The sequence below is a fragment of the Notechis scutatus genome, chromosome 4 (assembly GCF_049901735.1).
Source record: "Notechis scutatus isolate UNSWTSFEM ecotype Mainland chromosome 4, rNotScu1.2, whole genome shotgun sequence".
Taxonomy (NCBI): Eukaryota; Metazoa; Chordata; class Lepidosauria; order Squamata; family Elapidae; genus Notechis; species Notechis scutatus.
Window position 1 is genome coordinate 68,015,980 of NC_142012.1, and position 25,482 is coordinate 68,041,461.

The 25,482-nt window shown below is 37.1% G+C and overlaps 1 protein-coding gene across 4 annotated transcripts in view; it reads right to left on the reverse strand.

The window, feature by feature from the left end:
* Positions 1–25,482, reverse strand: part of FNIP2 (folliculin interacting protein 2) — a 69,882-nt gene that overhangs the window by 21,430 nt on the left and 22,970 nt on the right. For 2 of the 4 annotated variants that reach the window (XM_087963664.1, XM_087963667.1), the window contains exons 2-8: positions 22,856–22,982; positions 12,872–12,994; positions 12,273–12,373; positions 12,112–12,183; positions 8,802–8,896; positions 5,616–5,687; positions 3,772–3,889 (exon numbers count right to left, since the gene is read on the reverse strand). In XM_087963664.1, the coding sequence (XP_087819790.1) occupies positions 3,772–3,889; positions 5,616–5,687; positions 8,802–8,896; positions 12,112–12,183; positions 12,273–12,373; positions 12,872–12,994; positions 22,856–22,982 (708 nt within the window). Of the gene's footprint in view, positions 1–3,771; positions 3,890–5,615; positions 5,688–8,801; positions 8,897–9,134; positions 9,183–12,111; positions 12,184–12,272; positions 12,374–12,871; positions 12,995–22,855; positions 22,983–25,482 lie in introns of those variants that run through there. The other 2 variants (XM_087963666.1, XM_087963665.1) reach the window with 2 other exon arrangements.

Below are 25,482 nucleotides of genomic sequence, written 5' to 3' on the forward strand. Positions count from 1 at the left end.
TATAGTTGCCATTACTGAAACTTGGTGGGATGACACTCACAACTGGAATGTATTGTAGGAAGGCTATAATCTGTTCAAAAGAAACAGACCTAACAAATAAGGAGGGGGAGGAGTTGCATTATATGTAAGAGATCACTACACAACTACAGAAATGCATAAAACCAAGGATGAAAGCCTTCTTGAATGCATATGGGTTAACGTAAAAGAATGACATTGCCATAGGTGTATAATACAGGCCACCCAAAAAAGCAGAAGAAATAGATGAACTTTTTGCTAATCAGTTAACAAATGAATATAAGAAACACATCATAGCAGTAATGGGGACTTTAACTATCCTGATATCAACTGGGAGACAAATTCTGCATCAAGTGGGAGATCAAACAGGCTCCTTATGAGCCTAGCTGACAAGATTGTTGTCCAAAAGGTAGAAGAGGGAACTATAGGGTCAACTATACTGGACTTAATTCTTACTAAAGAGAAGAAATGATAGGCGTTGAAGTTGCAGGAACTTTGGAGGAGAGTGACCACATCACACTAGACTTCAATACAATGCAGACACAAAAATAGAACAAAATCAAACAAATGTTTTAGATTTTTTAAAAAACTGATTTCAATAAACTTACAGACAGCTTGGGAAGGATTCAATGGATGAACATCCTAGGGGAGAATAACTCAAGAAGCTTGGGAAATTCTGAAAAAATATGATTATAAAAGCCCAATCCAGTACAATACTGCTGAAAAATAAAATGTGGGATAGACAGCAACATCACAAATGGATTTGTAACCAGCTGACAAATCACACTCAATGTGCAATCCTTAATGGAGTTACATCTATATGGAGGGAAGGTAAGCAGTGGGGTATCACTAGGTTCTGTCTTCAGCCCAGTACTCTTCAATATCTTCATAAGCAATTTAGATGAAGAAATAGAAGGGGAACTCATTAAATTTGCAGATGACATTTAACTGGCAGGAATAGCCAACACCTCAGAAGATTGAGGTTCCAGAAGGATCTCAACAGACTTGACCACTGGGTCCTGTCTAATAAAATGAAATTCAATGGAGAAAGGAAGTAAGGTTTTACATTTAGTTAAGAAAAACCAACTGTACAGTACAGGTGAACTGTACAGGTGAACCAACTGTACGACTAGGTGAAATTTGACTTAATGCCAGTAACTGTGAGAGGGATCTTGGGAGTCCAAATGGACCTATCACGTAAACATGAGCCCGCAGTGTACTACAGCAGCCAAAGGCTGCATTAGGCTGCGTTTACAGAGGGTTAGAATGAAGATCATGTGAAGTGTTAGTACCACTATATATAATAATGCCTTGGTAAAACCACACTTGGAATATTACATCCGGTTTTGATCACCACAATATAAAAAAGATGTTGAAACTCTAGAAAGAGTGCAGAAAAGAGCATCCAAGATAATCAGCGAGCTGGAGACTAAAACATATGAAGAAAGGTTGCAGGAATTGGCTACATCTAATGTAGTAAAAAAAGGGGGTGGATTAGCAATGTTCCAATATTTGAGGGGCTGCCACAAAGAATGGAAAGTACCAGAAAGCAAGAAAAGGAAGCAATGGATGGAAACTAATCAAGCAGAGAACCAACCTAGAACTCAGGAAAAATTCCCTGACAGTGTGAACTATGAACCAATGGAACAGCTTGGCTCTGTCATTGGAGGCTTTTAAGAAGACAGTGGACAGCCACTTGTCTGTAATGGTATAGGGCAGGGGGTCCCCAACCTTTCTTGTTTCGCAGCCTGAAGCGGAAGGAGGGAATGATTTTGTGGGAAGGGCAGGCGCATGTGCATGTTCACCCATGACGTTTGTGGCAAAGCTCACGCATGTAGGGCCACAAGTGCCCCCAGTGAAGATTGCATGAGTGGGGCTGCGAGCACCAATGATGAGGCTCATGTGAGTGGGACCCCGAGTACCTGAGACGAGGGTCGCGCAAGTGGGGCCGCAATGGCCCGCAATGAGGTTCCTGCAAGTTGGATCAGACTGTCTATGATGATCATGGCAGTGCTTGTGCGAATGGGGCCCTATGTGCACACCGATGCATGTACATGGCTAACCGCTCATGTGGCCTGGTGGCTATTAGGCCGTAGCCAGGCAGTGGGCCACAGTCCACAGCCCACAGATTGGGTACCCCTGGTATAGGGTCTCCTGTTTGAGCAGGGGGTTGGACTAGAAGACCTTCAAAGTCCTTTCCAACTTTTGTTATTTTAATCAGCAATTCCTGATGGGATGATGAAAACAGAGATCTTAGACTTTGAACAAGGGATTTAAAATAAATTGATCCACAGTGAACACAAGTTCCGGCTGAACAAGTGAAATGACTATAGAGAATATTAGCAATATCACCCCATTTTAATTAAGGTATTTTCTGTTGAGTTCAGTCTTTTCCCACTAACTCATAGAAGATTCCAAGATAGTGTTTGCATCTCAATACGTGATTCAACTAATGATAGGCTAACGCAGGGGTGTCCAACTCAAGGCCCATGGGCTGGAACTGGCCCACAGGGTGCTTAGATCTGGCCCGTGGGGCCATTCTGGAAACAGCGAAAGACCAGCCCGTGGTACCTCTGCCAGAAAAATGGGCAATCTCCATTTTCAGCTGGGACAGCTCCTGCAACCCTCCGCCAGCAAAAACGGAGCTTCCAAGGGCCACTCCTCAGCTCCATTTTCGTGGCAGATGGTTTCAGGAGGCCGTCCCAGCCAAAAACAGAGACCAGGAGCCTGTTTTTGCTGGCCGAGCACTCAGGCCACCACAGGCATCCCCAACATAAAAGACATTGAGATAGCTACCTCCACCCTGGCCACGCCCCCCGCCCTCACCAAGATCAAACACAAACCTGATGCAGCCCTCAGTTAAATCGAGTTTGACGCTCCTGGGCTAACTATTTCAAAGGAAGGTTGAGTCTACCAGGAGTATAAATAGCAGAATCTTCATAGCAATTGGGTGCTAATAATTACATGTTAAGCATATGAAGCAGCATGCAAAGATACCCCACGAAAGGAATGTGGAGGTTTTTCTAATATTCAGGAAACAATTAGTGGTATTTCTCTTCCACATTAGATGGTTGATAGAATTATAGGTTGGAGGATAGGTCTTTAGAGATCTTGTAATCTGATTACCTGCTCAGGACTAGAATCTCATTGCATCCCAGATAAATGCCTGTTCAACATTTTCTTTAAAAACCTTCAGTGAAGGAGGAGCATCCACAGTTCCAGGAAGGAGACCTTAGCTCTTAGGATTAGTAACGTCTTCTTATTTTAAGTCTGAGTCTTCCTCTACAAAGCTCCACCCAAGTTGATGGTTTGTTAACCCCTTTTGTATTTCATTCCTTATTTATCTTCAAATCTAGCTAATTTCCATTGTGCCAGACAAGTATTGCTACGTAGTTCAAACATAACAATTTACTAGGTCACCTGAAGGTCTATTAATTAAAAGGTTCTATTATTTATTGCACCCAGTTGAGTTTCTTTATAACCAAAGCCTTTCAATCACTGTCAACACATTTATCTGTAGCATCTTATGCTCAAAGATTTGGTAACTCTAAATTGGGATAATGAGAAAACTTGCTGAAGGATCAAAAACCACTGATCCTATCTTGTCTAAATGAAGCTCTTCCATATTAGAAAGAAAATTAAATGTATGGTAACTATTGTGCTGGTTTAGATCAGTCCATAGCTAATTTATTTTAGACTGCAGATATAAACTACATACATTTGCATTACAAGAAGAATATGTTTATGTTAACCTACCTTCTAGGTGTAACGCCATTTTCCAAGCTTGTGGTTTGACTTCGAAACCAGCGGCGCTGGTAACTCGAAGAGGGGCTGGGAGATGGTAATGGAGTCATCAAAAGACTAGTCAAGGATGCTGTCAACAAATCAAAATGTCAGTAGTTTTGTCAGAAAGAAGTGTTTTGTCAGGATGTAATTTTTTCTGAACTTGAAGGTGGCTGAGCCATGCTTCTATTATAGATAGCCAATAGAATTTTTAATTTATGGACTGAACATAAGAGATAGAAAGAACTGATTACTTATCTATAAATGCACTAACATCTTTATGTAGATCCTGTGAATGTATGCACATAAATTGGGCAACATGGATTAAACATCCAGGAAATGTAACAAGGTTTCTGAAAAAGGTCTATCAAAGAAAATAGCTAATATTATTCCCTGATTTAAATGAAAACTAGGGATTGACTTGGGATGGGAGGAAATAGTTTTGCTGCAGGAGAGACATACCTTGACATAGCACTGAAGCTATCTTAGAATCTAACAAGCAGATAGGTGTAGGTTAGACCAAAATTCAAGGCAGTAACTTTTGGAAAACAAAAAAAAAAAAAATTCCAGAGGTTATAAAGGACCTTGAAAATAATAGAGAAGGACCTAAACTTTTGGTTTTGGGAGCGTATCAGTGCTGGTTTGACCCTTCAAGTAACTTTAGGTACGGAACGGGCTGCATGACAAACTATCTTCAATTTTTACTTGAAAAGATATTACTTCTATCTGAAAGATGTGGATTATTTCTCTCTTGTCCTCTGTATCTGCTGATTCTGAGTACTGTTGATGATGAGGACCAGATTGTGATGCTTCAGTTATAATAGTGTTCAAGACGTAGTGCTGAAATAACAGAAGTATTCCTCTTCTTTCACTCTATAGTCTTTCAGTGCAGTAAGAAATTAATAGCACCCAGCCTTTTCTTTGTGGGTATAGAAGGTTTTGATCAGTATGTCCAAAAAGCAAATATTGTAAGTCTCATAGCAGTGCTGGAATATAACTTCAAATTTAGAATTAGAGCACTGCACTGGGTTTAAATTTGGCTTTCTTTAGACCTCGTTGCCCAAGTGGTTTGCAAACAGGAAGAAAATGCTGGAGCAAGCCTGCTTCATAAAGGGCTAAACGGCATAGTCAGAAATTAAAACTTGTTCCTACAAAGTAGGCACTTGCAAATGGGACTCTTTAAGATCCAGAGTGAAGACCCAATTCCTGCAACAGGGAGGAAAAACAAACCTCCTTTCTGATCCAGAAATTCTAATAACAACAGAAATGATTATAAAAGAAAAGGAGGAGGAGTGGCAAGAGATCTAATATGAAAAAGAAAGAAAGAAATGGAAATAAGAGGATCATGACCATGTGGTGGTCATTCTGAGAACTAGAGTAAATTAGTAACAATTAAACCTATATGCATTGCACAAAGAAGAGAAGATTAGGAGAAATAAGAACATAAAGACTCATTTTGTCTTGTGTTGCCAATATTCTAATATGCTTATAGCACTAAGAACCTGAAGGTGGCATGGTGACATTTACATTTATCTTAAAATCAGTAACTTGTGAATATTAGAAAATCAAGACTGGACAGTTTCAACAATGAGTTTGGAACAGCAGACATCACATGCACGCACACACACACGCACACACACACAAAGATCAATAATATTAACAAAGTGACAAGCAAGTAATTCCTATTTCTAATACTATCAGTATTCAAGGAAGGAATGTATGAATTTCATATCAAAATTAAATCTGAATCTACTGGTTGGTATTTCATTAAAGTATTTTGATTACACTTTTGAGAAGAACAAAGAAAAGGATAATACCTGATCGAGCAATGCCACTGTCTCTGTCTTCATTCTGACCTCTATTGGGCATGTCAACAGGAGTGCTGTGTGCTGAATTGTTAAAAATATCAAAGTTAACACGTGTATCCAAGTTACCTTTTCAAAAGGGATTTCCTACTAGCGGTTGGATTCAAGTGTACTTTTAAAAAAAATAAAATAAAATAAATAGGACTGATCTATGAAGTAGCAAATAATATATTGAAACTAATTTGCAACACTATTTGAGGTGCTATTTGAAACATCACTTTTATTATATTCACACAGGTTTGAAGTGAGAAGTCCTTGATTCTTGGTTGTTTGCTTCCAGGTGTTTCATTACCCAACTAGATAACATAAACATTGCTAGACGGCATAGGAGTAGCTTTTTGTTTATGTTTATCTACACTGGCAGGGCAAGCTATTGTGTATAGATAATAAGCATATAAGTTTGTACGTCTTGATACTCAGAAAGCATTAAAGGCTCCAGAGAATTACTACTTTCAATGCCTATGCTGCCACAAAATTCTGTGAAGTAATAAGGGGGCATTAACTACCAGTGAATTTCGAATTACAAAATTGCTTTGACAGTGTAACCCATGAAAACCACAAATACCAGGGCTCCTTATTTATATTTTCATGGAATGATTCTTAAGCTTGGGAATCTGACTTCTAGTCATGATGGCAATATATTGCCTTTAGGATTCTCTCGCAATAGACTATCAACAAGAGAGTGCAACTGTACTTACGTTATCCACAGGGGGCTACACTTTAATATTAATTGATTAGCTACTGGAGCAATAGTCTTTGGTCAGCACAACTAAAACATGTATCTCCCTCATCATCAACCACATTTTAGAAAAACAAATGCATATCACTTGCAGGATTTATAAAGTTTCTAAAAGTTCGTAGTTAGAATCAATTATTACTCTGTTCAATTTATCTGTATGGAATACTGTTTGGAAGGAATGTGTCACTTTGCACTGTTCTACAAATGCTTGAATCTGGTCTTTTTAATAAATAATTTCTCTGGAAACTCTCCCACTTTTACAGGAGTTGCAAGCTTGAAAAATATAATTAAAATTCAAACCAAAGTCTTAGGGCATGATAGTATTTACTGATTTAGGGAATTTATATTGCCGCCTATTCACACATGGCAACTCAAGGCTGTTTACAGAATATAAAACCCCATATAAAAACAATAAAAGAGATCATAAATTAACATATTAAAATCACCCCTGCCCCCCCACCCCGGTGACATCACCTTATCGAAGCCATTTAATGGGCTCCATCCCGCTCTGGGTTCCCCAGGCCTGTTGGCAGAACCAGGTCTTCAGCACCTTTCGGAAGAGTATCAGGGTAGGGGCTATTCTAATCTGCGGGGATGATGTTCCAGAGAGAGGCGGTCACCACAAAGAAGGTCTTTCTTCTGGGTCCCACCAGGTGTATCTCCCTAGGGGTTGGGACCCGCAGCATTCCCTGCATCCCCACTCTAATGGGTTGGGTAGATGTGACCAGCAAGAGACATTCCCTCATGATTAGCTGGTCCCAAGCCATGAAGGGCTTTAAAGGTGACAATCAACACCTTGAATTGCACCCAGAAGCAAATTGGCAGCCAACGCAGCTCCCGCGGGAGAGGTGATACATGTGCACACCGGGGTCTGTACAAAACCATGTGGGCAGCTGCATTTTGCACCAACGAGAGCTTCCTAATGCTCTTCAAGGGCAGCCCTATGTAGAGTGCGTTGCAATAGTCAAGACTCACGACTAGGGCATGAGTGACTGTGAGTAGGGATAGTACATAACAGAATTAAGATGTTTATTGAAGCAAAACTGTCAGACTGGCCCAGTTTACTTCTGAGGAAAGAACAACCCTTGATTCCATAGATGTTCGAGAAAAGGTACTTTAACTAGAGAGGCTGAGTGCAGCGTAGCAAGGCAAGCTCTGAAGAAAAACCACTGGAAAAATCATATATTGAAAGCAATCCACCCAGTGTCCCAAACCCTCCCCTCTGTGAGAGTAGTCCAATCAGGTTCTGTTCAGATATTTTGGGAACCCAGTGCCCTAGGCACCGCTGTAAATTCTTTCCCCAGGACCGGTGTCCTTGAAGGCAGGAAGAAGGCTCGGCTTTGGCACGCCTGCTTCCTGTTAGTCTTGTCCATACTCCACAACATTTTTTTCACACCTCCACCACTCTTCCCCTCCCAAACGCCTCCCTCCCATTTGCTAGCGAGCTTCAAAGAAAGCCAAGATTGCAGCTGACACAATACCTTTCATGTATGGGGTTACTTATTTATAAGCTACAAAAATGTACATGTCCAGGGAAAATTATTCAAATCAAAGCCAGCATTTTAGAAACTATACAATGTTAGCACACATGCACTCAACAATTACCGATTTTCAAAAAGCTTCTTGTTCAGTCATCAATGCTAGCAGAGCAGCAAGTTGCAACCCATTAGAAGGATTACTAGATTTAGAGAGCATACGGTATAAGGTTTGTGACCCTTCTAAGATTAAATTATACATTTCTTTTATATTTTCTCCCAAAATGTTATTCCTTTATTAAAATCATTTGAGCTCATTGGGTGTGGTTTTTTTTAGTTGAAGCAAGGCAGTGGGAATCACAGAGAAAGTGTGGCAAATAAATATGCTAGCATTTATTGTGTGTGCAAGAATAACTTCAAAAAAAAATTAATAACCTGGAAAAAACAACTTCTCTCAAAACTGGAAAAACACAATTATTAGCTTCATATTTCACTGAAAAAAATACTATTGATTATGGAATTCAACTGCTGTAGCCCAATATTTTAAGATGTCTATCATTAGAGGCATCTTTTGTAATTTTATTCAATAAAAATGAGGACCAATTGTGTCATTCTACTTATAGAGAGTAGTTACTGATCCCATGGCAACAGATATTACTGCATCTCACAAGTTATAGATAGGTGCATCATGCTGTATTCAACATTGCACACAAACCTGCAAAGAAAGAAGCACTCCGGATGAGCCCTCCTTCAGGTATACTATGCAACAACATATAGCTACCTGGTGGTAACAGACCTAAAGAGGGCAATATGGGAAATATACAGATCAAGGATCAGAGAAACCTAAAATTTGAAAAACCAACCAAAGGATATGTTCTATGCAGTACTGCTGCACATCTGCTAATTTTAATTTGATATATTTACCTAAAATACTTCCGTTCTGATACTGGCCCAAGGCATTTGGATGTAAATTCAGCCTTGACTGATCTTGATGGATGTATTCAAAACTACCTTGCAAGCTTGAAAAAGAAAAGGCCATTCAAGAAAGATATTAAAATTTCACCAAAACTTAAAATTACTGATAATTTTTCACTACTAATTTTAATTAGAAAAAGTTATGATTTTGCAAAATTTCTAATTTATAGATTATCACCTTCAGGTAATCTATAGATTTTCCTTATGTGAAAAAAGTAAATAAAAATCAAGCAATTGCACCAATTAGATGTAAAAATCTGTATCCAAATTTAGAATTCTCACCTGGAGTTCTGCATGGCGTGGCATTGTTGCTTGATGGAAATTTTAAAAAGCACCTGCCTAATTAAAGTTTGCAGTGATTGATTTTGGCTATATCACAGCCATATAAATATGCCAAATTTACATCTTTTTCCCCCCCCTATCTGTTTCTTTTGGATTCAGCTGTCTAATTTTATTCCTTTTTGTTTCTCTTATCTAAGGCAACTATAATGGAAACTAAATTCTCACACTGTTCATGTTGTATTACAATAGCCTATTTCTCATGGAATATTAGAAAATATTGTGATAAGCAGTATTCCCTAAGAGATGATGCAAGAAGCTAAAGGGCACAAGAAGAAGCTTTGTTGACATAGAGTCCACAACTTTAACCTTTAAAGTAACAAAACACAAAACTATTCCCATCGTTAATTGTTGCAGACATGGCAAAAAAAAAACCTTCTAGTGCAGAGGTCTCCAACCTTGGCAACTTTAAGACTTGTGGACTTCAACTCTCAGAATTCTCCAGCCAGCAGAGCTGGCTGGAGAATTCTGAGAGTTGAAGTCCACAAGTCTTAAAGTTGCCAAGGTTGGAGACCTCTGTTCTAGTGGACAATAGTTGGAGACTTCTAGTTGGAGACCTCTGTTCTAGTGGACAATACTATGTGCATCTCAAATCCTATGCCTGGAACCAATTAGATCACACCTAGACAACATAACATTTTTTGTCAGGCAAAAGGACAGGTTTCCTCTTAGTGTACTTCCCAGGAGGCAGAGAGAAAAAGTAGCAGCCCCTGTCTCCTTTTTCCTAAAGCCCTCTTTCTCCTGAAGTTCAATTTCTTGCAGACATGAGCCAATGGGAAGATTGTTTCTTCTTTCAGACTCTTTCATGCCTCTCCGTACACAAAGGAAGGGCCTGCTTCTTTCTCGCTGTAAAAACACCATCTGTCTGAGCTGAGAATTCAGAGGAAAGCCAGATCTGGCCAACATACTGGAGGATTTTAAAGGAGAAGAGAAAGGGCAAGATGCAAAAAAGAAGAAACGAGGTTTCGCTTTTCTCCTCATAGAATAATCATAAAACTGAGCTGCAACCTGATTTTATACGAGACAGTTCAAAGGTGTACGAAAACCATCCATTAAAATTAGGAAGAGTTCCCACTACGTGAGAGAAGGAAAACATGTCTGCCCAGTCTCTCCTTCTCTTCATATCCTTGTCGTCCATTAATTTCTACTATTTTGCAGGGCAAGTCTGTGATGAGAGGGAGATTTAGAATTCTGATTACAGGATTCTAGGCTGCATGGAGATTTGCAGTGCACATTAATGCCACGGAGAAAAATTCTACAGCATTTACTATTATCCACTCTCCAATAATTGGATGGGTGATATTCTGTATTTTTAAAGGATAAAAATATCATTAAGTGTTGTACCTTATAGATTCTCAACTCTTGATGAATGTATCTTTTCTTTTATGTATACTGAGAGTATTTACACCAAGACAAATTCCTTGTGTGTGTCCAATCACACTTGGCCAATAAAGTATTCTATCTATCTATTAGAGAAATTTTCATGTGTTGACTACAGGTACAACAGTTCATTTATTGGCCATTCAAAGTTACAACGGCACTGAACAAAGTTACTTATGACCATCTTTCATGCTTACCGCCATCCTGGTCATGTGATCAAAATTCAGATTCTTGGCAATTGATTGATAGTTATGACCTTGCAGTGATGCGGGGTTATGTGATTCCCTTTAGCGACCTTTTTACAAGCAAAGGCAACGGGGAAGCTAGATTCACTTAACAACTGTGATACTAACTTAACAACTACAGTGATTCACTTAAGTGTGGCAAGGAAGGTAAGTAAAATGGGGCAAAATTCATTTAACAAATGTTTCACCTAGCAACAGAAATTTTGGGCTCAACTGTGGTCATAAGAATATTTGCTTTTTCTGGAATTTTAAAGTTTAAATTATTACTTTTGTGCCATATTTATAATTAAATCTTGGCATTCTGTTTTCATGTTGGTTTTAGCCAAAGCTTTTTGTATGTACTTTGTTTAACTATTCTAATATTGTAAAATTCAGCTTCAGGAAAGTCTTGGAATTTCACTCTTTCATGAGGCAATGACATAGTGAATGGTTTATGTATTTATTTTATTTGATTCTATGGCCAGCTATAATAATTAGAAAAAAAAAGTAGAAATAAGTAGAAAATAAATATAGAAACATATAAAAACTATCAATAAAACTACACTAAAACGAAAATTGTCAGACTTCATCGCTAGATCAGATTCTACACAACCACTATAGAAGTTCTCCACTATTTCCAGACCCCAGGTAGAATGGCAAAGCCATGACTTGAAAACCTTCCTAAAGGCTGGGTGGAACAGGGTTAATGCAAGATCTACACAACTTTTTTAGATAGGAATTTCTTCAGTTCTACTTTTTTGATAGACGAGTTATATAGCATGGAGAGAGGGTTTCAGGCATTAGGAAATTCCTTTCGCGGAAGAAAATTAGAAAAAAATATCAACTTAATTTCTCAATCCACAAATTTGGTGAAGAATTTGAAAGACCATTTCTCCTGACCCCTATTGTCTACATATTAGGGAAAATATGACAAGGAAGGAGCATTAGGTATGTTCGCCACCTTGAGTAATGTATAAAAATAATAAAGGTGGAATTAAAATAAAACAAAACATTTTGTTCCCTACTGTAGATCTGTATATTCCAATTTCAATCAAGTCAGTTGATGTCATTTTAATCCTAGCCTACATTTAGGGATTTTACATGATTATAAGTGTTGTGGTTCTGGGTAGAAGTTTTGTCCTTCCTGTATGGTGTTGATCTTTATTCTTACACAAACAAAATTACAGTCCACTTTATTATGGACTAGATTTGAATATTATTTTTAAAAATAAAATAAATTGAACCAAGAAATTTCTAAGGAATTTTTCTCATAGTTAAGAATCTGATATGAAACAGAAAATAAAAGATCGCCTTACCTATTTGTACTTCCAAAGAAGCTGCCTATTCTAGCAGAAAACACTTTACTCATCATAAGTTGTGGAGGAGAACTGAAAGGATAAACAATGCCATGAGTCAACAATTCCAAATTCAATTCCAATTCTGATATAACAACTTCGAACCGAAGACACCAGCTTACCGTATATAGTGAATTTTCAGTGTTGAGCCCTTGTAACTCATCGCTACTGAACCAAACATCATCTCACCCAGCATGTTGACATCAGAAGCAGGCCTGGCATACTATAGATAAAGAAGATAGAGTATACATGTGTCTAATAACTGTCATAAATTGTCATAGTCTAATTCCACATTAACTCAGTTTTATTCTACAAGCATATATTAGTGCATCCCAGAAGAAGCAAATGCAATGCAGAAGGTGTTTCCGAAGACTTCCCAAGTTCTGCTGGATAATCACCATTGGCAGATAAAGTAAAAAAAATATGACACCCCATAACTACGGACTTCACTAATTTAAGACTTTTTTTCTTTCTGTGGGAAGATATATAATTGCCGTATAGGAAATTAAGATGTATATTTATGCAAAAATACATTTAACCTTTTATACTGTCATCCCAAATGTAGCAATTTATATATTTTTGTCCCTGCTCCCATGCACATTACAAAGCTCTTTTTTGCTATTACAGTCTTGTGGCAATAGGTGGAAATTCAATGTAAAGATTAATTTCCAGATCATGCAAATTGGATTTGTATAGATTTCAGTTGTCACATTCAGGTTACCTGATATTTAGGAATATCTTCCTTGCCAGGTTCTCTGCTGTTCACTGAAGGGCCATGGGGGTAAGCTGTGTTAATACCACTGTTTCTTTGGCAGCACCCACCACCTGTTTTTCCAGAAGCATCCTAAAAGGATTGAGTACATATTAAATATAAATCAGGTCCAAAATTTTGTTGGGGGAGGGGAGAGACAATTAGAACATTTGAAATTTGAAAGGAAGATCTGCTTGCTTGCAATGGTAGGATAGAATGACCTTGGGGAATGAGGAAAGGGAACAATCAGACAAAATCCCCAGTGGCTTAATAGTCAGAGGAAGAAACTTAGGAAAAATCTGCCCTAATTGATCAGGTGGTTAAAAGTGGTAGGGGGAGAATTGACTTGCAAGATTCTGTTCATGTAGCCTTAAAATAAAGTACAATTAGATTACCTAGATGGGTTTTCTGACTTATCTACCTGGAAGACTGAAATTGCTTTTATAAATGACTGCCATACAAACCCTTGTCTATAGTCATGGCAGATATGACTATAATAAAATACCCACCTACAGAACAAGTGAAGTTATTACCCTCTGCTATCCACTTCAGTCCCCCAGAATCTGTTCAATATCCAGCTTGCCTTTCTATTTTCATGAGCAGGTGGGCATGCTTCCAAGCAAGGCACTGGAGTGCATATTTATTCTCCAAGAATGCACTTGGGACCATGTATGACTGAGAAGAACTTCTATAAATAAAGATGCTACAGGTTGTTGTTTTTTGCAACATGCCACCTCCAAATGTGTCTTTTAATAATATGAACTTTAAAAAAATTAGAGTGAGGGGAATAGAAAGCTTAGTGGATATCAAGGAGATGTTCATTGACAGACTAATATTAATAGGAATTTCAGAACATCAACTCCAACTCCTACAAGTACTAGTTACTTCAGCAGTATTTTGCTGAATGTACCAACACTGAAAAATAATCAAAATGAGTTGCTTGCACTTTTTTCTTACCTGAAGTATATGAACTGGGCTTTGCTGAATTTAATATTGTTCAAAGCAAATAAGCTTTTTTTACAAAGAGCTGACACAACTTTCCTATTTCTCTTAATAGTCTAATATTAAATTCTCAAAAAGATTTTGTCTGTTTACAAGTAGAATCTTCAAACAAGATCTTGGATCTTTGAATTGTTTACCAATTACTCTGTTTAACCATGTATATATTGTTAGCCTGGAATCATGTGCCTTATATACCTCAGTGTTTTTCCCCTTCTTTAGTAATGCCATCGAATGAAAAGTAAATGAAAAGCTATCTTTTTATGAGTGTGTAATGTGGGAAGCTAAGCCTTAGGAAAAGATACATGAACCATCTTTCCCCACACCCCTTACATATGCCAAAGCTCGTAAAACGTTAAATTTAATTCTGATTCTCTATTAGAAAACCCCCCACAAATATATCTTAAAATAGCCTTCCTTACAAGGTGCCCTCACGATGTTCTAAGATAAGGCTACAACTCCTTCATGTACAAGCTGTTTGATGAACCTTGGACTTAGAATTAAAAGAGCAAGGAGAACAAAAATATAAAATCATATTAGTCGTATTTATTTTTTACTACTGAGACTTAGATCAATTGCAGAAATAAGCAGTTTTTAACTTAGCCCGGAGGTGTCAAACTCGATTTCATTGACTGCCACATCAGGGTTGTGTTTGACCTTGTGTTTGAGGGCTGGGGTGGGTATGCATGGCTGGGGTGGGAGTGGCCGGGGCGGGCATTACATGGGACTGCACTTCCACACACACGGTTTTATACACTTATAAAAATAGAGAGACATACATTTCTGTGATTTTAGTTCTTTTAAAATACATTCTTGATCTACTTGATCACCCTACGACAGAAAGACCAGTTCAAGAAACTGACCCTATAGGAAGACTAGAACTATAAATTATTGACATAGGCTATAGAAGCAGAATCCTGCAAGCCTGGATGGTAAAATATTTTACTTTTCCTCCCTTTTATAACCTTCTGAGTCAAGGACGGCCTCCCGCAGCACTCTGGCAGTCAAAACGGGCCCCGGGGGGGCTCTGTTTGGGCCTGGACAGCCTCTTGCACCACTCTGGCAGCCAAAATGAGTCTGGAGGCCATTTTGGGCCTGGACAGCCTCCTCCAGCACTCTGATAGCCAAAATGGGGCCCGGGAGGCATGTGTGGCCCCCACTGCCCCATTTTCAGTAGCAGAAGCATCACAGAAGCCTGCTATTTCCAGGCCAGCCCCAAGGGCCAGATCCAAGCACCCCATGGAACAGACCTTGACACCCCTGACTTAGCCTAACTTAATACACAGTGATAATGGAATCAAGGAGAAACTTCGGGTATTTTCAGGGGCTACCACAGTGGGTCAACTTCTTTTCCAAAGCACCAGAAGGCAAGACAAGAAACAATGGATGGAAACTAATCAAGGAGAGAAGTAACCTGGAATTAAGGAGAAACTTCCCAATAGTGAGGACAATAATGGGACAGCTTGCCCTCAGAAGTTGCAAATGCTCCATCACTAGAGGTTTTTAAGACTGGACAGCCACTTGTCTAAAATGGTATAGGGTCTCCTGCTTTAGCAGGGAGTTGGACTAAAGGATCTCCAAGGTCCCTTCTAGCTCTATTCTGATTGATTGATTGATTGGTTGATTGATATGAATGTCCCTCTGACTCGGCTTTGGAGAGTACTTGCAGTGGGGGAAAAGGATTAACCAACTGCCTGCCTGTTTTAGTAGAAAGAAATGAGCAAGAATCTTCCTTCGCTCTCATTCCAAGATTATGCCATGAAGCACAATGTGTCCTTGTCACTTTTTACTACACAACATTTTTTCTCATTATTTTATAATACACTAATTTTGTAGGAGCTGGTTTTGTAATCTCCAAAATGGCTATCAGTGGAAAGACTAAAATGATTGTCATGTGCCTGAGTCATGCTATTGACAAGGAAAATCAGAAGAATGAACTTCAGTTAAAAACTTTTCTACTTCAGAATTATCTAGAATTTCAATAGAAGGAGTTATAGAAGTTTCTACCCATTAGCTAATCATTTAAAGCAATAAAATAATAGTTGACATATATAGGAATATAAATACTGAGGAATAGCATTTAAAACTATTGGTACTTTGACATTTCAGCACTAGTATGCCAATGCTCAGAAATTAGTTATTCTCAATGGTAGAAATTAGTTTTCATTTAGATAACATGCTTTTTTATATGTTAAATTATATAAATTAAAATGTCAAAGAAATTTTTTAGATCTGTTTGTATATGGTAAAGCTATTTGGAGAACAGCAAATATATTTTCTTTAGAAGTTTATAGCAGTTTCTATAGTATGTATATTTTTATCATTTTGGAACAGAGTCTAAAAGGGTCCCATTGCCAATGGAGTATCTCTATGACTGAAACTCAGGTTCAGATTTAAATTTAAAAATTTTAAATGCAGGTTTTAAATACCAATTATTCTGATAATGATCTCTTGCTTAACGATGACTTATTTATCAGCCATCAGTACAAAGACATCTTAAAGCATTTTCTACAAGTTTTTTTCTTCACATAGTAATGAGTATCATTGTAAAAAAAAAATAGGATACAGAAATATATTTACAGATGGAAAAGAATTCAGTAAAAGCAAGGGATTCTTAAAAGATGCATAGAAAAATAGGAATGTTGATGGAAATAAAAATTGTTTTGTAGGAAGGTAAAAAGGACTAAAGAAGGAACTTCTGTCACAGTGAACTGAAAAGTGATGAAACTGAAGTAAAAGTAGAAGGCATTTTAAAGATTTGTATGGGAATAATGTGATATTGAAGAACAGAACTGAAATCCAAACTATAAATGTTACTATTCAAGAAAAAAAATAATGAAAAGAGAACCCCAAAACAATTAAGAGATTTGAAAAGGGTAAAGTTTGAATGTACATGTGATATAACTGGAGAATAAATACATTGTTTACTTTTGGAGTGGCTATGAAACTTCTTTAGGATAGTTATTTTTTCCTGACAATTGGAAGAATACTATTATTGTTCCCTAATGCGAAGATAATAATAACAAGACTGGATGCAATTAAAGAATGTGAGTAAAGAAATGGAGGACTCACTGGTCTACCTAGAGATGGACAAGGCTGCTACATACTTGAGATTCCAAAATGTAGTGGAATCCAAAGAAGAAGACCTGGAACAACTAATGGCGGGAATACTGGCTGGACTATTGGAAAAGAATAAAGATGACATCTTGAGGGAGTTTGATGAAGTTTACAGGATTAGCACTAATTATGTGAGACGCCACAAATGTCCATATACGATTTGAGAGAAGGAGTGTCCAGGGTATCATATATAGGATGTCAAGAGATGAAACAATCACGTATAAAGGCAAAGAAGTCTTGATTCTCAAACAAATACCAAGAAGAGTAAGAGAACAAAGACGAGACTACAAGTTCTTAGCAGCTTACCTAAATCAGAAACAAATTGTATTTAAATGGCTAATCCCAGAGGGGATGTTAGTTTTTTGGAATGAAAGGAAAATTAAAATAGACTCCATGGAAAAGGCCCAGGAATTTTATGAGTGATTGGTAGGTCCGGAAGACCAGAGCAGTAAGGATGAATTGGAAACAAACTCCCAGGAAGATCAAGGCTATCATAAGAACAGAGATGGAACTTTAGGAAATCAAGGAAATACTCATCTACAACAGGAGAGAGAAGAAAGTAGGACACATTTTCAGGCACAAGGAGAGACCGGAGCCATTACAAGACAAAGAGCAAAACAGAATTAATTAAATGGAAGAAGAAAAGAAACTACTATCAATTAATATAAATGGTTTAAACTCGACGATAAAAAGGAAAAGGATAATAGCCAAACTAATCAAACAAAATGCTGATATAGTATGCCTACAAGAAACTCATATAAAGAAAACAGATGAAAAATACCTAGAATGTCCGAAATTAGGGAAGCTATTTACTGCACCAGCAGACATGGGGAAAAAGAAAGGGATTGCAGTATATGTTAAAGAGGATTTGAAAGCAGATTGAATATGGTCGGATTCTGAGGGAAGAACTCTGGTTTTGCAGATCTGGATTAATGCCATCCCAATTCTCTTAGTAGTAATCTACGCCCCAAATGGAGATCAAAAAGAGTTTTTTAAGCATCTTTATGGAAAAATAGTAGGATTGGAAAAAATAAATATTTGTATCATAGGAGACTTTAATTCTATTGCTGATTATCAAAAAGACCACAGTAATGGGGGAAAGAACAAAGGGGGGAAAAGAGAGCTTCCCAAGATATGTATGGAAATGATGAAGGAGTTAAATTTGATTGATATATGGAGAAGATTACATCCTGAGAAAAAACAATTTACATTCTATTCAAATCCTCATCAAATATGGACACGAATTGATATGGCATGGATGAATGGGGAAATAGCAAATGAGATAAAAGGGATTGAAATTTTACCTAATGAATCCAATTCAGATAATATGAAAGGGTAGGGAAAAACCCAAGAAAAGATGGATGTTAAATACTCAGTTAATAAGAGAAAGAGAATATACCAACAAACTCAAAGAGGAATTAAATTATTTCTTAAAGGAAAATGATAATGGAGCAACTATGAAACAAAACATTTGGGATACAATGAAGGCAGTAATAAGAGGTATAACGATCTCTTATAACGCCAAGAGGAATAAGGAAAAATACGCCCAGCAAAACAAATTATAACAAAAAATTAAGGAATTAGAAACTCAATTACAGAGTACCCCAAAGGATTCAAAATTTAAAAATCAGATAACAATAACTAAACATAAATTGAATTTAATTGAACAAGAGAGAATGATTATAAATTTGAATACAACCAGACAAACTTATTTTGAGCATGCTAATAAGCCAGGGAGATGGCTATCATATAGACTTAAAAAAAGGAAAGAAAAGAGATTTATATACCAGCTAAAAGATGGAAAGGGGGATATACAAAGGAGATAGTACAGAAAAAAGAAATTGCCCATAAGTATTTTGAAGAGTTATATAAAAAGGAAGAAGTTAATGAAGATAGAATAAGAAACTATTTAGATGAAGTGAAGGATAAAGCAATTGGAGAAGAAATGGAAGAATTATTAAACAAAGATATTACTTGGTTTGAATTGAAATCAGCAATAGAGAACCAGAAAAATAATAAATCCCCGGGACCAGATGGGATTCCAGGGGAGCTGTACAAGGCAATAGGAGAACAAATAGGACCTCTTATGGTGGAAGTTTTGAATGACGTCTTATTGGCAGCCAGGATGCCGGACTCATGGAGGGGGGCATTGATTTAGCTGATCCCGAAGGAGGATTCGGATACCCGATATATACAAAATTATAGGCCGATTTCATTGTTAAATACTGATTATAAAATATTTACTTCTATTATAGCAAGTAGATTAAAAAGAATGTTAAATGAGCATATACATGAAGATCAAAATGGATTTCTCCCGACCAGACAAATCAGGAACAACTTAAGAATAGTACTAGATGTCTTAGAATTTTACGAAGCCCACCCCGAAAAACAAATTGCACTTATATTTTTAGATGCAGAGAAGGCCTTCGATAATTTAAATTGGCAATTTTTAATCCAAAAAATTTATAATATGAATTTAGGCACCAAATTTGAAAATATTATAACAACCATTTATGATACACAACAGGCTAATATTATAATAAACGGGGAATATACCTGCCCAATAAAAATAGAAAAAGGAGTCAGACACTCTTACCCCTGCTCTTCATATTATCATTAGAAGCATTACTAATGCGAATTAGACAGAACCCAGACATAAAAGGATTAAAGGTTAAGAAAGAAGAATATAAGTTGCAAGCGTTTGTGGATGATATGATTTTTTTCATTGAAGAACCAATAGAAAGAGGACAAAAATTGATGAATGAATTAGAACAATTTGGAGCAGTAGCAGGACTAAAAATTAATAGGAAGAAAACAAAATTAATGACTAAAAATTTAACAGAAAAACAGAAAATAGAACTAGAAGAAGTTATGGGAATACAAGTGATAAACAAAGTTAAATACTTAGGAATATGGTTGACAGCACATTGTAAGACACTTAAGGAAAATAATTATGATAAATTGATGCAACAGATAAAGAAGGATTTAGAAACATGGGGCAAGCTGCAACTTTCATTAATAGGCAGGATTACTGCTATTAAAATGAACATTATTCCAAAATTCCTATATATATTTCAGACGATCCCAATCAAAGTACACAATTTTTTTTTGAAGAACTTAATAAAATAACTGTAAAATTTAAATGGCAAGGGAAAAAACCTAGAATAAATTTAAAGGCAATGCAGGATATGAAGAGCAGGGGAGGGCTGGCACTTCCAAATTGGGAGTTGTATTATAGTGCAGCCTCTTTAGTATGGTTGAAGGAATGGGTGAATTTAACCAATAAGAGAATATTATTCTTAGAAGGCCATGACTTGCAGAGGGGGTGGCATGCTTTTTTATGGGATGCAGGGAACACTAGCCAGAAATATTTTCACAGACACCTAATCAGAGACTCATTATTAACTAATTGGAAGAAAATACGGAAAAAACACTATTTAAAAACACCAATTTGGATTTCAATAATGGAGGCGATGATTCACCCAAATAATCTGGATATCACTAAAATGATTAAATATAAGGACCTATTAGATACGCAAGGAAATTTGAAATTGCGGCAAGAACTTCAAGAGCGGGAACTAAAAATTGATCAGTGGGCATATCTTCAAATTCAAAGTAGATATAAACAGGACAAGAAAGAATTTGGAATTAACAATAAACTCCAGCAATTAGATAAAATTTTATTAGGATCAGGCAAAAAAAATATAACAAAATTTTATAATTATTTATTAGAAGTAGAACTAGAAGAAGAAATTGTAAAAGGGAACATGATAGCCTGGAGTAGGAATATAGGACGTAGCATCACCATAACAGAATGGGAAAAGGTCTGGGGTAGAAATAATAAAATTATAAAATCGGTAGCATACAAAGAAAATGCCTATAAAATGTTTTATAGGATTAAATGTTTAATCCTTCAAGATTAGCGAAGATGCACCCCACTATGAGTCTGAATTGCTGGAAATGCAAAAAAAAAAAAAAGAGGGAACTTTTTTCCATATGTGGTGATCCTGTACAGAAGCTCAAAAATATTGGCAGAAAATTAAAAATTGGCTGGAAGAAATGACAAGAAAACAGATCGAATTCAAACCAGAGTCCTTTCTGTTAGGGATCTTTGATAAACAAATATCAAAAAAAGTGAAATATATGATAATACACATTTTGACAGCGGCCAGATTGGCTTTTGCACAATGTGGGAAGCAGCCTCATGTTCCTTCAGAGGAGATGATTATTCAAAAACTTTCAAGTTGTGCAGAAATGGACAAATTAACTTTGGCATTAAAAAATAAAGACACTTCAATATACTACAACAGCTGGAACTGCTGGTACAAATGGATAGACCAAAGATAGACTTCACACTAAAAGGCAAAAGAGGATAGGATAGATCCATAGTAGTGATACACAGATATATGTAAGGATTAGATGTGTATATATGGCATAAAATAAGGATAAAAAAGAAGTCTTACAAACTGTTGAAGATGAGAATGTTTTTAATTGTTTTCTATTTTTTTCTTTTCTATTTTCTTCTTCCCTTCTTCTTTTTCTCTCTTTCATTTGTGTATGTGTTGTTGGTTTGTTTTAATTGTAAAATCAATAAAATTTATTTTAAAAAAAAGAGATTTGAAAAAGGTAAAGTTTGAATGTACATGTGATATAACTGGAGATATAACATTGTTTGCTTTTGGAGTGGCTATGAAACTTCTTTAGCATAGTTATTTTTTCCTGACAATTGGAAGAATACTATTATTGTTCCCTAATGCGAAGATAATAATAACAAGACTGGGTGCAAAATATGGTAGGGGCATTTAATTTGTTAAGTGTCCCAGGAAAACTGGCACAATCCTAATTTAAAGGGTACAATTTGAGAAGAATAAATAACATTTGGAAATTCTGGCTTAATGTCAAGCATACTAGGCAGTCGAAATTTTTGAGAGTCACTGAGATACATACGAATTTGCATAAAAACAACAGCAACCCTCTATTTGTGGATTTAGAGAGTGTCCAATAATATAAAAATGCTTGAACCATGAAATACTTTGCTTAAATATGAAGTTGATTGTTTGCTGAATGTGACAAGACAATATATGAGGGAAGTAAACCATGCATGAGACTAAATATTCAGTAAACAATTAATCGCTGAAATGGGACAAAACACAAAGACGCGTGATGTCTCCTTTGGAGTTGGATGTGTTAATAGGGTTGTGAATATGTTTGCTTTGTAGGTGATGCCAAGTTTGTGACCAAAAACCTCAATAATTTATAGTGAATATTAGATCGATTATATTTTATTACACTTGAATGATATTAATATATTTATATTCTTAATAAAGCAAAGCCTCTATCAATAGCAATAGCACTTAACATATACCGCTTCACAGTGCTTTACAGCCCTCTCTAAGTGGTTTACAGAGTCAGCATATCTGGACCCAATCTGGGTCCCCATTTTACTGATCTCGGAAGGATGGAAGGATGGGTCAACCTTGAGCCAGTGAGATTCAAACTGCCAAACAGCTGCCAGTCAGCAGAATTAGCCTGCAACACTACATTTTAACCACTGCGCCACCATGGCTCATACAAGTTCACTAACAAGAACTATATACCACATACACCACATTAAAGATGTCATTTAATTTTAAGTTTGCTGTCAGCTTTTTAAAACATATACATAATATCTTAGTTTATCTTTATTTCGTCGCATTTTTTCTAATTCTACATTATTTGTTCTAATTTCACTAAGGGAGATTTAATTTATCTGATAAATGTTAATAGATGAGATACAATAAAAGATTACTTAAAACTGAAAAATATTTTTATCACATGAAAGAAATAATAAAAACTCACCTGAAACTGTTTCTCATCAGTCTTTCGAACAGCTGTAGAATCAAACAAGACTTGCCTCCCCCGTCTTTCACAGTCTTGATATACTATCAAGCGGATTTCATTTAGATCAAACCCAGAACAGGACCAACTATGAGTTTTAAGTGAAAGAAAGAATGAAGAGAATTATGCAAGATTTTTTTTCCTCTAGCAAATACAACAGTCTGTAGTGGAAACAGTTAATCTAAGGAATGGGAATTCAGAGCTCCAGTTAACAGTAGAGAAGAAGATGAAACACTACAATTCCATCAAATATTCTGCTTTCAAATATACATATCTATAGCAGCTTTGGGTGGCAAAATTATTTCTTTTCCCATATTTTCTAGAGGCCTAGATACTCTCCTCTATTCACTGTTCCAATAAGTGTCAGCCTTAATAGTGTAAAAAATAACTCTCACACTGTGTCAGCCTTCAAGATCTTCTACTATTGCTTTGCATCTTTTGGCTGCCATAAGTAACGGGGGGAGGAGGGGGGAAAGTCTGGGAAGCGAGCTGGAGGTGTTACATTCTAGTGTTGTATAAAATGAGGAGGGGGGAGTATAAATTCCTGCTTAGGTTTCTATTTCTCGCTTAGCTTTTTTTTCTCTGCACAGCTGCAAACCTTTATCAAAATATGCCAAGGTCAACGGACAGAGGCCTCATCACCACCTGAAGATGTCCACATGATCATATTCACAACTTTTAATTGGAAGAATCATTTGAACTATTGGGGGTGGGAACATTTCCATCATTTTGTATATGTGATTTGCGCGCCTAATTTCTCAGATTCAGAATTCTATGGTTGCTACCACTTCATTTTCAGTAAAAGATATCTTTTCTCTAATCTAAGGAGTCTAAGTATTTCTTTCTTGAATTTTGAATGGAGCACCACCTGACACACTGGAAAAGAATGGGAAGCAATCAAAATTATCATTAAAAAACCCCATGGGGAAAAATATCCAAGGAAAATATCCAATATTGAACACTATTTTAGTTTAAGAAAAAAAGGTGTATATGAGAGGGAATGGGCTTGTAAGTATAGTGTGGAAAAGATGTAAAAAGAGATTTCTCCTTTTCATGCATTATCAGAAGTTAGAGCTGTGCAGATTCTACAGATTCTGGATGCTACAGATTCTGCCTGGCTCTATAGAACCGGTAGCTCTGAAGAGCACCAGACACAGAACTGGTCTTTGGCCCACTGCTGTTTGGCCCACTGCTGTTTGGCCCACCTGCCTGCCTGGGCTCTTACCTGACCTTTATTTCCTGCTTTTTCAACCGGAGCTGCTTTGCGTGGCACAGCTGAGGTTGAAAAAGCAGCAAAAAAGTGCTTTTTCAAACGCTGCACACCCGCGCGCAGCGCTTATCAGCTGTCTGGGTGGCACAGTTGATTGTGTATTACACGCGCTAACGCAGCGCAAAATGTAGTTACCGAACTGGTAGTAACACCAGTTGAATCCCACCCCTGGAGCAGGGGTATCAAATTCAAGGCCCGGGGGCCAGATCTGGCCTGTGGGGCTGCCATGGAAACAGTGAAGGACCAGCCCATGGTGCTTCTGCCAGCGAAAACGGGCTCCCAAGCTCAGTTTTCAGCTGCCACAGCCATCTGCAACCCTTTGCCAATGAAAACAGAGCTCAGGAGGGCTGCATGCTCCGTTTTCACTGGCAGAGGGTTGCAGGAGCCCATGACAGCCGAAAATAGAGCTTGGGAGCCCATTTTTGCTGGCAGAGAGTTCAGGTTCACCACAGGAGCCCCCAACACAAGTAACATTGAACTGGCCATGCCCACCCAGGCCATACACCCACGTCCCCCCGCCCAGGGGAAACATAACCCTGATGCGGCCCTCAATGAAATCGAGTTTGACACCCGAGTTAGAGGAATATCCAGTGTACTTGGGAAACCTGATAGTAGCTTATATAATGCATAGGTCAGTTACACATTTCAATATCAGATGTGGAAATGTTATCATCTTTTTAAAAAGGATGGTATCTTTAAAGGGAAATTCAAAGAGGGACAGATATTCCTGAGTTTTGGGGAAAAATAGCTACATACAGTAGGAACCTATCTTTTTTTTCCATCTTCTTACAGACTTCTGGTTGGTCATAGAGTGAAATAGGACTATTTTTTTTAAATCAGAAACATCATGGCTTCTCTTATGCACTTATTACCTATTTAGCTTGATTATTGTATGCTTAATATAAAATAATATGCCTGTTCCATAGTTAAGAACATGTAATGCATATTTTCATTATAACATGGGATAACCACGTGCTCAATGGCATCCCAGAGCGTAGCGTAGGAAAAAAAAAGAAAAGATGGAACAAGTTTTAACAAACTATATTCATCAACCTAAAAACACTTGTGGACCATTACAACAAGCACATAAAATGGACGGACTCCTAATCAGACCAATAGCACAATTTGGATGATCAGTAATGCCTGTTTAGATCATGACTGTACAACCCTGCACCCTCTCCAATCATAAGGCTTTTTGTGTGACTCCCAATATCTTCCCCAGTTGTTACTACTGATTTTCAAGAAATGTCACATGAAACCTAGCAACTTCATGAACAGATAATGTAGGAAAGAACAAATGCCGAGCAAAAGCAATGCA